The sequence below is a fragment of the Lissotriton helveticus genome, chromosome 7 (genome assembly GCF_964261635.1).
Source record: "Lissotriton helveticus chromosome 7, aLisHel1.1, whole genome shotgun sequence".
Taxonomy (NCBI): domain Eukaryota; kingdom Metazoa; phylum Chordata; class Amphibia; order Caudata; family Salamandridae; genus Lissotriton; species Lissotriton helveticus.
In genome coordinates, this window is record NC_136068.1 from 1,119,213,838 (window position 1) to 1,119,229,609 (window position 15,772).

General features: G+C 42.9%; 1 protein-coding gene across 2 annotated transcripts in view; it reads left to right on the forward strand.

The window, feature by feature from the left end:
* SLC39A11 (solute carrier family 39 member 11) overlaps window positions 1-15,772 on the forward strand; it is a 2,376,444-nt gene that overhangs the window by 1,481,871 nt on the left and 878,801 nt on the right. For both annotated transcript variants that reach the window (XM_078654275.1, XM_078654276.1), the window contains exon 6: window positions 6,844-7,008. In XM_078654275.1, coding sequence (XP_078510401.1) covers window positions 6,844-7,008 — 165 coding nt within the window. The remainder of the gene's footprint in view (window positions 1-6,843; window positions 7,009-15,772) is intronic.

Genomic DNA, 15,772 nt, shown 5'->3' on the forward strand with positions numbered 1-15,772 from the left:
AGGGAGAGACAGAAGGTAGGTACATTGTGTGGCCATAGGGAACAGTACAGAGCACCTTCTCTGCCGGTGAGATAGCAAGACGTACCCTTCAGGGACCCTTCTCACTCCCTCATGAAGGTGAAGGTCACTCGAGCAAGGGATGCTCATAACATTGATTGTGAGAGAACCCGTTTAAAAGGCCTTATACCTGCTCACTTATTCCAGTCCTATCCTGTTTCCTTAGTCCAGGGGAAGGACGCGAAGTCACCGACAGCAGGGAATTCTTCGGGCTCCAACCCCCTTGCTTGGCCATTGGTTTATTTTTATAAGATATACTTACAACCTAAAGAGGTGCTCTGTGAAGCAATGTCTTTTGGGACAGTTCATTTGTTAAAAGCGCAGGGGTAAATCACAAATGCACATTTTCACGGTGTAAGGACAAGTACCATTGCGCAGCCCCACCTTTTTGTGAATCTCTGATTCCCGCGACCCCACCCCACACACACACACATTTCTACAGTGGTTGCCCCCGTTTCAATGCTGTACTGTAGAGGCTTCATAAGAGATGCGGATGATGACTGGTGACGGTCTCCAAAAGACAGAAAACTCTAATACGAGGTTCAGAAAATAGTGGGGATGATAACAAGCAACTGGAAAAGAATCTGAAGAGAGTAGGTCCGTTGGTCTGGATCAAGGGCTTGAACAATCCACCACAAGGCAAGTGTCAAGAAGCTTCCTAGGTGTGACATATGGTTCTGTGTATGTATTACTGTTCAGGCTTACAGAGTATGAAACACAATCTGATGATTCTTTGGGTTGGCATTAAGGAAGGGTTATCCAAATAAATGTGCTCTTGGCCTTCCTGTCCGCTTTAACTTTTCCAGGTACATTGTATCATGATTTGGAGATGCTAAAACAGACGGAAATGGCTTTTTTAGCCTGCTGTCTGTGGAATCACGAGATTTAACTCGTGCTTTCGACTTCCACTTGACCCATAATTCATGGAAACATTACACCCCACTCTGCTGCACCTAATCCTCCTGTGTTCAGAAAGTACCTAAAAACAGGCTAAGTTCCATTATTAACCTATCTATAAAAGCAGTGCATTTACATTTTAGACAAGAGCATTAGAAACCTTGGAGATCACTATTTATAAAATCCGTCTTTCGTTTTTGCTTCTGATGTCACTAGGTGATCAATTTATTTAAACGCTGGGTTTTTATCTGTGCCTCGTGGTTTCCTTCATATTCGCTTCCATGGCTGTTTGATTAGGGGCTGAAGTCATGAGCCATCATCACCTTACTTACAAATAGTACCATCTACCTTCAGGTTTCACATGGAGCTAAAGCTCTTAAACAATTCATATCAATTCTTCATTTTTGGCTCCTAACAGTGGCTTTGCAAGGTCAGGTGGTACCCGGTGCGGAAAATTTCTTGTCACCCCCAGCTTGACAAAATGGCAAAAATATGTGTTTAAAACACATTTTTTCAATTTTGTCACTCCCTTCAGTGATGACACTTGTCACCCCCGGCTTGACAAAAAGGCAAAAATATGTTTAAAAACATATTTTTGCTATTTTGTCACCCCCTTCAGTGATGACAACCGGGACGTCCCGCACTCAGTGCACCCCCTTCCTACGCCACTGGCTCCTCATTGCTTTGATTATTGAGGTGAAGTCACAAACTGCCTTCACCTGTCCTTAGATTTTTCCTGTGGTGTGCTTGTGCTATTGGGCACCGTCTCTACGAATCCATGGAGAATTTCTTTAGATCGTGGAGCTGCATCTTGGGTGGCACAGTTAGTAGACCGGCTTCAAAATGACTTCCTGAAATGTAGAAGCCTCATATGGGAACCGAGGTCTGCACATAGAGCACAGCATATTTTCCTTCACTTGAACGCTACATTTGCAAATGTCTTGCTAATTTACAACAGAGCGATTTTACAATGCAAGATAGGGATTCAAACCTTATGAAAGTACTTTACACAAGGGTCGCGCTTACCTATTCAAGCTGTACTAATTTGAGTTCCTTGAAAATAATGAGACGTCAGTGGGTACCGGTTTTGTGTATTACATGTTGCTGAAGGAATTGGCATATCTGGAATCCTTTTCAGTTGAGCCACTGTAGGATCTGGAGGTGGTTCAGTGCTACTGCAGTCTCAGATAGTTGTTTTCCTTCCTCACTTAAGGGCGGATTAGGATGGCGGGCGGACGACACCCTATTGGAAATCGGGACCGCCTGACAGACTGTCTGTAGTCTCGACATAGGCATTATGATGCAACCACCACCACGGCGGTCCCAATGCCTATCCTTTGTATTGCGGAAAGTGGTGCTGGCTGCAGCACACGCCGCAGTACAAAAAGGGGTCACTTGACATATTCCTGCACTGCGTGGAAAGCACCATGCGGTGCCTGCCACATGGTGCAGGGACATGTAGGGGGGCACTGCACGTTCTTTTAATTGTGCTTAAAACTGATGATCTTGTTCTCTTCACTCTCATGTGTATATGAATACTGTGAACTTTTTGCGGGATTTTTCATTTGTACATTCTGTATTTCTTTCTGTCAATTTCTTTTTTTTAATAGCAAAGAAGGCCCGCGGGTCACTGGCGCTCTTTTCACCATTTTGCATGGAATTACATAAATTACCCTTTTTGGCGAGAAATCAGGGAAATCTTACTTTGACAACTTTTTAGATGTGTGGACATCAGCATTGCTTATTTTGGGGCCCTTGGGAGTGAGTATATTGTGAGGATTTGTCTTTTTACTATGATGGTGATTTCAAAGTTGTGCAGATAGATGTAAGATGATAATCAATCTGACCACATCATTTTAATCTCATGAATATTCAATACCAATAGTGTCTGACCGGGAGGATGGTAAACTCCCTCGGTCAACTCACCCTGACTTGGGAAGGGATGTTCACCACCATCAGTAGGGTTCCTCCTTTTCACAACACCTTAAACCGCTCAATAGTCCAAATGTGGCTTAACCTGTTTCATTGCTTCAAATTCCCTTTTCTTTCCATCCTGCCATTCTGATCATCTGTCTTTTTGTATCATTCCTTCCTTGGCTTTCAGTGCATCCAGCAGTATTAAAGACCTAACAATGTATGTAGTGCTGAAGGTATTTCATTTTTTTTTTTAACTGTATTGACATTTTTCGAGAAGCTCATTGGGTCACAGATACAGGTACATCACAGCAATTTCAGCAAGAGTGTTGAGACGCAGTAATGGTGCTGAGCGAGTAACAATAACCAGCAAACAACAACTCAGCGATAATCCCTCAAACTAGTTCTGCACTTCTTAGGGGGTGATGATATGTAATGGAGAACTGAGGGGAGGTATGTAGAGGGGCCAGGCATGTTAAGAGAAGGGCTGGTGTTCGTGGGGTGGCGGTGGTCGGACTGCGGAGTGCAGTATCCTTGGGATCGAGCCGCTGGATCGAAGGCGACGTGGAAGAAGGTATTCCATTCTTTTGCCCACTCCATTGTTATCCTCCTCCTCCACCCCTCAGGAGAGGTTAATAGTCAGTCCTCCATCAGCTGTCTCTGATGGATCCCTCAACTGCTTGATGAGATGCATTTTGCATGTTCCCATGTTTTGTGGCCCTTAATGTGCCTTGTCCATGGCATGCCCTGATTGGACAATCTAACGTTGATGCTCAGTTTATCATAGTTATTCTTATACTTTTATGTTTTTTATTATATTTTATTTATGTAAATTGTTTCCCAAAGTGCAGGCCCTACCTGAGAGGTGTCAGAGTCCGTAAAGATACGTTTAAAAGTAGAAAACTGTAGAAACATTTCCTCACTTCAAAGAGCCGAGGAGTAAGACAATAACAGTGAAATAAGCAACTAACATTTGGGCTCGAAATACAGAAACTCTGTCAAGCATCATCGGCCCATCGAGAAAATGAAACCATACATTTGGAGACTTTTACAACATGTTGAATACAGGTGGAGTTCAGGCTCCTGAGAGACGGGAGGAAGAGCATATAGATGTGTAACTGAGAAAAGCAAATTCACAGTGAGTCATGTAAAACTAGATGTGTCCAGCAGTAGAGGCTAATATCATGGCAGGGAGTACGTGAACTTCTTTGTTAGACAAATTTGGAGCTCCTATTTGAAATTGATGATTAGAGGTGCTTTCCTGAAAAGAGTTGTGAAGAGGTCTATGATGCTGCAGCCATTCTGGAAAAGGCCTTGTGGGCTTTGGGTTTGGGCGGACCGGAATAACAGGCGTGGAGGCCGTATGTAGTGAGCTATATCTTCAGCTCTTTTTATTAACACAGACAGATATAGAGTTCGTAGAGGTAGAGGAAACACAGGATTGGAGAGAGAAGGCTCCGGAGGGCTGTCGTCAGGGAGGAGGGATCCGCGATGAGCAGGTGCGGTACGTCTTCTTCTTCCAGATCCGGTGGCCCTCGGAGTTAAAGAGAGACAAAATAGGGCAGTTTAGTCCTCGTCGGTGAGTACTGACCAATGACACCAACACCCGGTTTGTGATGGGGTAGAAGAGAGAGTGAGGAGGGGTCGGAAGGGTCGAAGACGGAAGGGAATTCAAGCGGGAAAGGCAAAGGGTGAAAGCCGTGAGGGGTCCGGTGGCGGTATTCACTATATACAGTGTCTCGGGAAGTGCGCGTATATACAGTGCTCCTAGGAGTGCTATACAGTGAGGGGATTGCTTATATACACTATGATACAAGTCGACCTGCAGTTCAGGAGACAGGGTACTTACATGCCCCGCCGCAACTCTTCTCCGAGTTGCGGCCGCTCTCCAGCCACCTCCACAGGACTCCACCAGTCCTCGCTCCAGATCTCTTCCTCCTCGCCTCCGCTCTTCGCTTCTCCGCTTTCTCCGTCCACCGCCTTCAGTTCTTGGTATGCTGTCTCCTGCCACGAGTCCGCCGTCAAGAACTCTGCTCCTTCTCCGCGGCGTCCTTTTCCGTGTTCCGGTCCGGGATCGTAGGCGGGACTTCCGGGGTCAGCAACAGGTACTTCCGGGTTGCCGTCACTCGTACTCGATTCCTGCATGGAAAGAGAAAGGGGAATATGCCGGGTTGCCATGGACGCGGTGGGACCATCATCGGAGCCCAGAGAATCGGTACTGATCCACCGCCCAATAGAGGTAGGGGAGGGGTCCGTTCCACAGGCCTCTTTCAAGATTTTGTGTTTGAGAGGTTTAGGGATTTGTAGGAGTCGACTTGTTTTGCTCTAAAGGCACGGGCACCTCCTGATAGATTTAATTCGCTTTTTTTTTACAACTGGTATGCCAACATCTACATAAAAGGTAGGTATTTTACCTTTCAGTGTTTGCCATGCTTCTACATAGGTTTGCAGTTTGTAAGGGAATTGTATTGTCTGTTTCTTTTGCACTTTTGTGAGGCATTCTTTCTGAGTTGAAGAAATGCATGTAATCATCTATTAGTCATCCAAGCCAAATTCATGCTATGTGCAATTGTTTCTGTGCCTCTTCTTTGTACAGTACTCTGATGATAGGGTCTTCCTCATACTTCACAACATTAAATTGTAAACTAAATTACAAAGCACCTTAAGAGCCTCAAATGGGTGCCTTTAGATCTGTGACTTTGGTGAGAGAATGTTTCCTGCACTAAGAGGATCTCCTAATGCGTGAGAGCGCAATCACCAAATTCAAGGGTCAAACTACTCTTGTCCACCCTGTGGCAACTTCGTAATCTCAATTAATCATCAAGGAACCTTGGGGTGATGATTCTGAACGCATATTATGACTAAGCATTTCAATTGACATGATTGACGTGTTGAAAGGATGTATCTTCCAGATGAGAACTGCCAAAAAAGACACAGCTGAGCGAAGACAAATGTTGTAAAAAATGGCAGTGGGCAGTTTATAGTATTACATATTTCTCTATGTGAAACAAACATTTGAGTCTAGCACCACTATTAAGAAGTTAAACCGATTAGCTTGAGATTGGCTGTAAACCTAAGCATCTGAAATCACGACTCAGCAGTCTGAAAATCCTATCCTTTGGATTTCAAATATGAGTGCACACTTGTGTGTCCAGACTAGCCCCCAATCAAGGTACAAGGCTGAGAAAATGGTTGTTGACCACCACTCACATAGCACCTGGCGTCAGTGTCTACCCGGTGTTGAAGGATCACAGCAGATCCTCTGTTGCATGATTTGCGTCCCTGCCAGAACTCGCACCACCTACCATATTTTGTAATTAATGTTTTGGTAAAAGAAAAAGTATTTCCGATTCTACTTCTATGTAATGTCTTTTACATCACATCCTACGGTGCCTAATTATTATTTAATTCAGTATCTTGCAATATAAAGCTGCATCAGTGGTGTTTGCAGAGGCCAGACTTTGAACAACGATTTACAGTATGGGGGAACTCTAACCATGTTCTATTTAATTTATGGACCGTTTGCAAAGTACCTCTCCACAAATGTGGCTTGAGCCGAAACTATTGTCATCACTTTTTTCCTTCCTTCCTTTCTCATGGGAGTTGTACTCAATTATTCTAATGCACACTACAGTTTGATCTTGTTTTTCATTTTTTAAGAGCAGGGAATATTGTACGGAGACTTTCGTGCAATGATCAGTTTTAACGTAAATCTCGAATTAATGAATTCTAGGCTGGTAGATAGTAGAAACAAACTCGTGTTCAGATAGACAACTTTGTTTTTCAAATTCAGTAGATTGGCAGTCGGAATACAAAATGTACATGCTAGACTTTGAGGTTCAGATACTCCTTTAAATTTGCCAAGTATTTGCTGTATCCTTAAAATGGAGCCAAGTATGAAATTCCTACTCTTTCACCATGGCAGTGCTTTGGAAAACTGGTCTAACTCCAGATCATGTGTTTTCTCCCATGCAGACAAGTTTGAGAATGGTGAAGTGTACCAGAGAAAGAAAGGGGCCCAGTCTTCGAGTGCTGACGAGCCAGTCGCGTCAACTCTTCGTGAGAACACACCAAAACAAGACAGCAGCTGGAGGCGAATTATGCTGCTGATCCTGGCAATAACGATACACAATATACCAGGTAAGCCTTGTAAATATGGAGTTATGGATATATGTTTTTTCGACATGGTGTTGTTGCCAGAAATAGATTCTTTCAACCAGCATACATACAAAGACCTTCTATGAATCGTCGGTTTGATCACTCGGGTTTCTTTGATGTACTTTGTTGCCCTTCAAGTGAATGGGAATGCAGAGTGCTAATATCATTTGCCATATTGTCCGTCACCATTGATGTGTTGGAGATGAATGAAGTGTGATGGTAGAATCTGTACTAAAATGATCTAGAACATTGGGTTTCACAATTTACTCACTCATGGAATAGATAAGACTCCTGTTACTAATTGGCAGTCACGCTGGGAACCCACTTGAGTAGTTCAGATTGATTGGGTGTCGTCCATTGACTTCAGTCAATAGAGAGTGGTCAATATATATTAATCCTTGAGCCAGTCAGAATTACAATTGATCTTTTTTTAGAGAAAGTGTTTGAGTAAAATATGTGATCTGGAAGTGAGACGCTGTAGATAGCTGATAGGCTGGAGTTGAGACGGTTTATGGGCAGGTTACTGCTGCTGCTTCAGAAACCGCCATTGAAGATGCCGCTTGTGAAGTGTTCAAGGTATCCTACTTCTATTCTTTTGACTGATTAATAAATTGTTAATGTTTAAATAGGAGTTCGAAACTAGAAATACTCCACTCCTTTGAGGTGCAAGTTAAGTTTCCACAATCCTGAATCTGAGCATTAAATAAGGATTTCAAAGCCGGTAATATTTATATCAGATTACTGGAGTCAGAGTTGTGTGTCTTTTTAATCTCACACTAAGAAGTTCAGAACCAGAAACTTGCTGCATTGTGCCGATAACTATACCAGAGACAGGAACTATGCCCATTTGACCTGATATGGCATGTCAAATCCAATATGCACAGGCCATTTGTCCTGGGGACATATTTCACACAAACACTACAAGTTTACCATGGAAACTGTTCAACATGTAAAAAATGGCTGACATGATATTTGGGGGTGATGTGATGATGTTTCTGTAGGCCCTGTATGAAACATGCAGGACTCCCTTTGCTCTTTGTTTAACAGACTTGTTGCCTTTTGAGGTAAGCACTGATCCCATAAGAAGCATCTTTTCAGCTGTACTTCAGCTGAGTCTTTGAGAACATTAATTTATAATTTCAAATCAGAAGGCCTTTACTTGATCCAGCAGCCCCATCCTTATGCCAATAAAAAGTAGATACCCTTCTCTTCGTGTGTTTGAGGCCAATTATACAGTTTACGTCTCTGTATGTAGCCTCTCCTTGTTCTTTGGTGGAACCATCTGACCCAGATCATTGAAGTGATGTCTGTGGACAGGACCCAGATGCTGGCCACACGCTTCTTGCTTTAGCTGCAGACGAGGCCTGGTTCGACTCCATCCCAGCAGATGTACACTGTCTTCCCAAGCACTGGGTACTGTCTCCCTGCTCCTTCACTTGCCTAGCAGGTCACTAGCTCAGGCTTGGTTTCACGGCGCTGCACACACCTGGCACAGCTCCTGCCAGATCACGTCTGCCCAACTTTGATCTGCATGGATCTGTAGTCGGGCAGTTTTCTTTAAGAGTCTGTCACGCGGTTTCTCCCTTTGAGAATAAGTAAAAGAAGAGCATCTTGAACGAATCAAATGCCACTTTAATTTAAATTCTTTTGTTGCCAGGTTTGGCATTGTATTTACCGATCAAAGCAGAATCTACAGTGGAAGCCCTTCAAATAGATGTTATTGTCGTCTGCTATCCATGGTGACAAACCCTCTGCGTAAGCACAGTGCCATGCTGTTTTATCTGTGCAGGTGGGCGAAGAAAGGTATTTTGACTGTGGAAACACTGAGCTGATGCTTCTTGAGAATCCGACGTCAAAGCCAAATCTATGGAAAACGGATATTCCATTGTTGGCAGTGGAGACAAGATGTTTATATGTAGACGGTAGAAAGGTGCGTGCAGTGAGCAGCGCAGAATAGAAGACCTACATTATTACTGAATTTCAGGGATCAAATCACAGATGGAGTGAAATTAACAAGGTGCCTCATCATAGATATCAGCACGCTCGAGATAAATTGGGAGCAAATTCGTTTTATGTCCCAGAAATTGAAATACTTTCTCCCGGTGTTCCTTCAAATGGGGGCCCTGAAAACCCCCAGTTTGTGAAAGGTGAACAGCGCCATCTTCTTTACATAATTCTTTACAATTAATATGAAGAGAGATCCAGAATTCATTAAAAATGGAAACCCCCTTGTCTAAAAGGGTTCTTTGCTGATGGTGGACTTCGAACCAGGGACCACTCAATGCAACCATTCCAGTTGGGCAGAGGGGATACCTTTAGATTGATGCAGTCTCCACACTGGGTAGAAAGGAGACTTATTTGCAACAAATTGAGCAGAGAAGTGTTGCCTCTACAAAACCTATTCATGAACAGTGTTTGTCGTATTGGGATTTCTCAGCATTATAGATCGATACCCATATGGAAAACACACCTATATCGCAAGATGGGTGAGGGACCTAGAGACAAAAATACCTGATGAAACATGAAAGTTGATATGGCAGAGGGCTGCAGGATCCTCCATATGTGTCCATCACAAACAGATCACCTGTAAACGTCTCACAAGGGTGGTAGGTACTGCACACCCATGAGATTATACAAAATGTTCGAGAGCCCAGACACATTCTGGAAGGGTTGAGGAGAACGTGGCATGCTACTCCTGTGCTCACATCCAAGCTTTCTGGCACAACATACTCCAGCTCCTACAGGCCATCACGAATATTACAGTCCCACAGGATCCATTAATGATCTTATTAGGACACTCTGTTGACCAAGGCCTTAATCCCTTGACCAATCCGCTTGGAAAACCGATCACCCACGTACTACTGGGGGCTTGCTCATGTGTAGCTCAAATATGGTAGTCACAGTGTCCTCCAACGCTTGCTTTATGGTGGGGGAAGGTGTGGTCTTTATAAGCCATAGAAAAACTGCCCGCATATTATTATTTATGATAGAATGCATACGTTTGAGAAGATTTTGTGCCTGTTTAGGACCCATATAAAAAGGGATTGAAGGGTGGGAGGTGTCACAGTGACTATGTCGCAGACTCTTAGTCGCTTCAGCATCTGTGTCATGTCCCATTCGGTCAACAACAGCTTGGACGCTGCTGGCCACTAACTATGGATATCGGAGATGGTGGTTTTGATGATTGCCAAATGGAATCCCTGCTCCCCCATCATTGTACGTCAGTATCATTGATTTATTCATGTCCCAGTTGTGCAGTTAATGAAATCATGTGATAATATTGTGGTCATGTGTACCCTTTCCCTCCCCCTCTCTAATTTATTGTTGTTAGTCCCAAAAATAAAGTTGTTAAAAAAGATTTCATAAAAGCAACATATTGTATCTTATATTGCCATCACAAATGCAACACTGCCCTCCAAGAATTTCACAACTTTACAAAGCAATAACATTCCAAATGAAATGTATTCAGTCTACATAATCATCCTGCATTCACCTCTTGTCTTCTTTTATGCTGCTAGTAATCCAAACTTTACAAAACTTCTGAAACAAGAACACTTGTTCACTGCACATGTATCATCTTCTTTGTGAGCATGTCACTGTAGATTATCTGTAATATAAATTAGTAAATTAATATACCTTAAACTTTCTTTAGCATAAACCATAAACTTAATACAACTGTCTTTAGGAATAAACTACATAACTTTATCCTTACCTTAATATTAAAAACACTAACACATTATTAAATACTTAAAAAATATATATATATATATATATATTTTTTAGACAATTGGTTGAGAAGGGAGGGATAATTCTGGCCTCTGTGTCTTTATTGCAACTTTTTATATAGCGCAAACTAGACTCAAAGGTATCAGAGCACTTTACACGAGCACCAGTTGCGTTATAGACAGAAACATTCATTTTTAGGTCGAGCCTGGGCAGTGCATGCGCTGCTGCGAGGCATGCAGTAGTGGAGTATGGCTTTGAAGCCCCGCCCACTCTCCAACCATATTTTAAATTGGCTTGTGTCATTGTCCTTCGTAAACATAGGCTTCTGAGTCCTTAGTAGGGTTGTTATCCGTCCTTGGTACCGCGATGTCTGCATTTGTTACCTCCCATAACGACTGGACCGATTACTGGTGGAGTTACATGGCCTGCAATATAACTACTGTGAGCACTACTTTCTTTAATGCTCCAACCCTATTTCACCCACAACATCGCAGCACGCCCCTGGCTTTGACTACTGTATTTTTTTTTATTATTATGCGGTCCGCTTTAACTATAGCGGCCGTGCTTATTCAATTATTTTATTTACGGCGTGGTCCACTTTCAGTTTAGCGGGCGAGCTTATTTAGTTACTTATATTACAGGCGGCTGCTTTCACATTAGCTGTCGCACTTATTGATTTTATTCATTAATAGCAAGGGCTGCTATCACCTCAGCGGCTGCACGGAACGTTTCTAAATTATTTTTGCTTTGTCTGAAAGCGCACCATTTGCGCTTTCACTTTTATATTTTCTGTGCCCTTTGCTTAGATGCTGCTCACTGTAACCTGAATACTGTGAGCAGCGTCTAAAGAAAGAGGCACGGCAACATTAAAGTGCTCTCATATTTGCAAGAGTTTGAGCTATTGGCATTAAAAATAACAATGCCTTTAATATATGTGTTGGGTTTAAAACACATAAATAAAAGGCATAGTTATTTACAATGCCAATCGCTTAAACCCTTGCAAAAGCTAGACCTATTGCATTGAAAATGCTTGTTTTGTTAGGCACAGGGAGATTAAGTGATGTGCCCAGAATCACAGGATCTTGAGCGTCTCTGCCAAACTCAAACCCGGTTCCCCAGCTTCGAGGTCGACTGCCCTAGCTGTCAGGCCACATCCTCTCCCCATCTTAATTCTCTCTTCATAACATCTGGAGAATTGCCATTTCATTACAAGAGCTGAAGCTTTCATTATACTTGTTGAAAGTCCTCATTGTAACATTACTGTCATATTCAGTAGAACGTAAAGAAAGCATTGCAGAAACACCTGCATTTGACCAGTCTGCAGCCTTCAAAATTTCAGTCAAGTTTATACCTGACCAAAACACTTTATTCACTAAAGCTTCTCTTTAACATTGAGCTCTAACCCTTGTTAGGTCCAGGCCAGTTTCGCTCATTAAGCATCTCACCCATCTCGAAATTGTAGTAGTAAAGACTGCCTGAAAGACTTTGCACAGGATATCAATAATTGATCTACCCGACTTTCTCTGTATTCCAGCATTCTGTTCTCATACATTTGTATGCAGTCTACACCTCACAATTTCTTTCACTCTTGGAAACCTAGATAAAATATACATTGTATTTGATCTTTTCCATACTTCAGAATGGATCCCATATGGATTGCAATATATATTTCTGGTTTCTCATGCCTTGACATCAGAAAGCCTTCTAAAGGAAATTTAACATAATAAAGTTGCTAACTTTTGACTGCACAGTTTCAAACTTAGATAGTTATCAACTGGTGAGGAATATAAAAGATCAAAATTCTGCCTCAACATCCCATAATCAGTCATTTTGATCAAGGCAGTCTCTTGAGTTCAATTCCTTTTATCACTTTACAAATAAACATATTACATCCTACTGAACAACCATTCATCAATGAATGTTGTGCTGAGATTCCTGCTCTATAACAATTACTAGCTCTGCAGCTCATTCATTCATTTAAAACAGATCTGCTAGGAATTTGCTGCTTCAGTTACAGGTGCCACCACGGAACCCAATTACCTCTCCTAGCACCAAGTATGTCATGTTTTCCAAAACCGTTTGTAACATATACAAGTCCTTGAGCCCCAAGACTCATCTAATAACTCTTTAGTATGTCCTGAACAACTTGTGGCTCTGCCAAACCCTGATATTCTCCAAACCAGAAGGTCCAGTGTTCCTGCCCAAACCAAAACATGTTCTTCCCATTTTAGGCCAATTAACAACCCTTATGTCACTGGATCAAAAAATGGCTCTTCTACCACCAATTTCATAAACCTGCAAACAGGGCCGGACTGGGAACCGAAATCGGCCCTGGCAAGGTGCTCAGCCGGCCCCCCCTCTACCCTGGGGGTGCGACCGCACTCTTTGCCAGGGCCGGGTTTTGGCCGATTTTGTTACAGGGCCGTTTTTGCAGCAAAAAACGGCCCTGTAACAAAAACGGCCCCCTGGGGCCCAAAACCGGCCCCCACCCATGCGGCCGACCGGGGGATTGCCCGGTGCCTACAACGGCCAGTCCGGGCCTGCCTGGAAACCAAACCTGTGATGGCCAAAACAGCATCACCAGAGTCAACTTGCATCTCGCTCAACAATGCTCTCTGTATCATCACGTTTGGTGGTTACGCTTATCCTCCTTGCATATTCCATTCTGATAGAGAATTCTAACTGCAGATTCCTCTCCTTTTAAATACTCCCCCAGGCGTGCGACTGATTCTGGAAAATCTTCAGCAGTACACCTGCACGCTGACAGGTGGTACAGATGACTTCGCACCGAAGTCACTCTGTGCCTGATTTGGAATATGCTAGCCTATATAGGAGCCACCCGCACATGCTTACATCAGTTCCTTTTTTTCCCCACCAACAGACTTGGATTCGGTGGTACCCCTCATCTCTTCAAGACTTCTTCTAAATTTTAAAGATCCAGTGTGCAAGGGACTGTTACCTTCCAAATCTACAGGGTGTGGGGAATGTTCCAAACAAATGTCTGTGAATGACCATATATTGTTTACCTGTGGTGTCTGGGGTCAGATCATTACTCCAATGCCTGCAGTGATTGCACCTTGATGCACCCAAAGGCCATTTGGAATCAAGAAGCTAAGCTCTTTATGGCAAAGCACCACAAAGCCCTGCGCCTGGATCGGTCGAATTCAGAAGTGTTGAGAATGATAGGAGGTCCACACATAAAGTAGTCTTCATGAATAAGGTTTATTCTCAGGTAGAGAACAGCTTAACAACCACCAACTGCCCACAGGGACAGTCCAGCTCCAACTGACCCAGAACAGAGATAGAACATTCCACATTCTAGAAGCTTGCGTGCTGGGAAGCCCACAAGCAGCATACAACAAACCTCCCCCCCCCCAAAACACACAAAAAAAACTAAGCACAAACATAATCTTTCATTTTTGCAGGTGGACGCGAAACACGTACACTTCTTCTGGGTACCACGTCTGCAGCTCTTTGCACAGACTCATCCTGAGCAACAGGACCCAATTCAACAACACCGTGATCAACCACACCATCAGTGTCGTTGAAAATCTCCTGTGGACCAAGGGTGGTGACAACAGGTACATCAGAATTAATAGGCAGAGACTTCTGTGAGCTTTGCATGGTATTGAAATCATCCAAAAACAATTGATCATTATCCTCAGCATAAGAATGAGAAGAACATTTCTTAGGATTCATTAAAAACTTGTCAGATCTAACAACAGAGACGCGTCTGAAATTCCAAATTTTCCCCCCTTCAACACGTACAGCCTTACTAAATACTTCAATTACTCTAACAGGATCCGACCACTTAGCCCAATTCTTGGCAAGGGAACTTCCAAATTTCACACGCACAAGATCGCCAACTTTGACCTTGTGGCGTGAAACACTTTTCGCAGAACTTTTACCCATTTTCTCTTGATAGATTTTGACACGTTCTCTCATTTCCTTGACATTGAAACCAGACACAATGGGGCCATTGGATTTCAACCACCAAGGTAACAGCTTAGATCCAGCTTTGCGACTTCTTAATAATTCGAAAGGGGAACACCCTGTCACCGAATTGGGTGATGTGCGGTAAGTAAGCAAAGTGGCACTTAATGCTTTTTTCCAACTCAAATCATTCCTGACCGCTAACTGAATAGATTCTTTGACCACTCTATTAAAGCGCTCGGTCTGGCCATTGGCTTGAGGATTATAATTGGAAACCCTCTTGTGAGATATACCATGTTCTTTAAAAAATGTTTCAATCTCACTGCTAGTAAACTGCGTCCCATTATCAGAAATAACCTCAGAAGGAAGACCCTCTCGACTGAAAACATTGTTAAGGAAATCAATGACCTGCCTGGATGTGATTCTTTCAACAATTTTAACCTCTGGCCATTTCGAAAAATAGTCAATTAAAACTAATCCATAGACCTCCTTGCAGCCTGGCAAATTTAAGGGACCAATGATATCAATCCCTAATCTTCTCCAGGGTCCTTCTGAATACTCAATGGGAGTGATCGAGGAAGACAAAGGTTTCACACTTTTGTCACTATTGGAACAAGATACACAATTCCTGACCCATCTATCCACAAAAGCATCTAAAGAGGGCCACCAATAGTACTCCCTTAACCGCCTCTTGGTGGTGGACATGCCCATGTGACCCTCGTGAGCAATCCTAATTAATTTTTCCCTGACTGAAACAGGAGGAATGATTTTGTCACCCCTGGTGACAATGTTATTAGAACACATGAGCTCATCCTTAACCTTAAAGAATGAACTCAAATCGCCCGACAACTTCCTTTCTTCAGGCCAACCACATTTAAGATAAGTATTGACCAAACCTAAAGTATTATCCTCTGACATAGCTTCCACCCAAAAATCTTCACTGATGACTTCTGAATCATCCACATTTATGTCTTTCATAGTGTAAGCTACGTCACACTCAACAGAATGTTCATCATCCTGATAAGGTAAAGCTAATCTGGACATGCAGTCAGCATGCACATTGAGTCTACCAGGAATATACTCCACA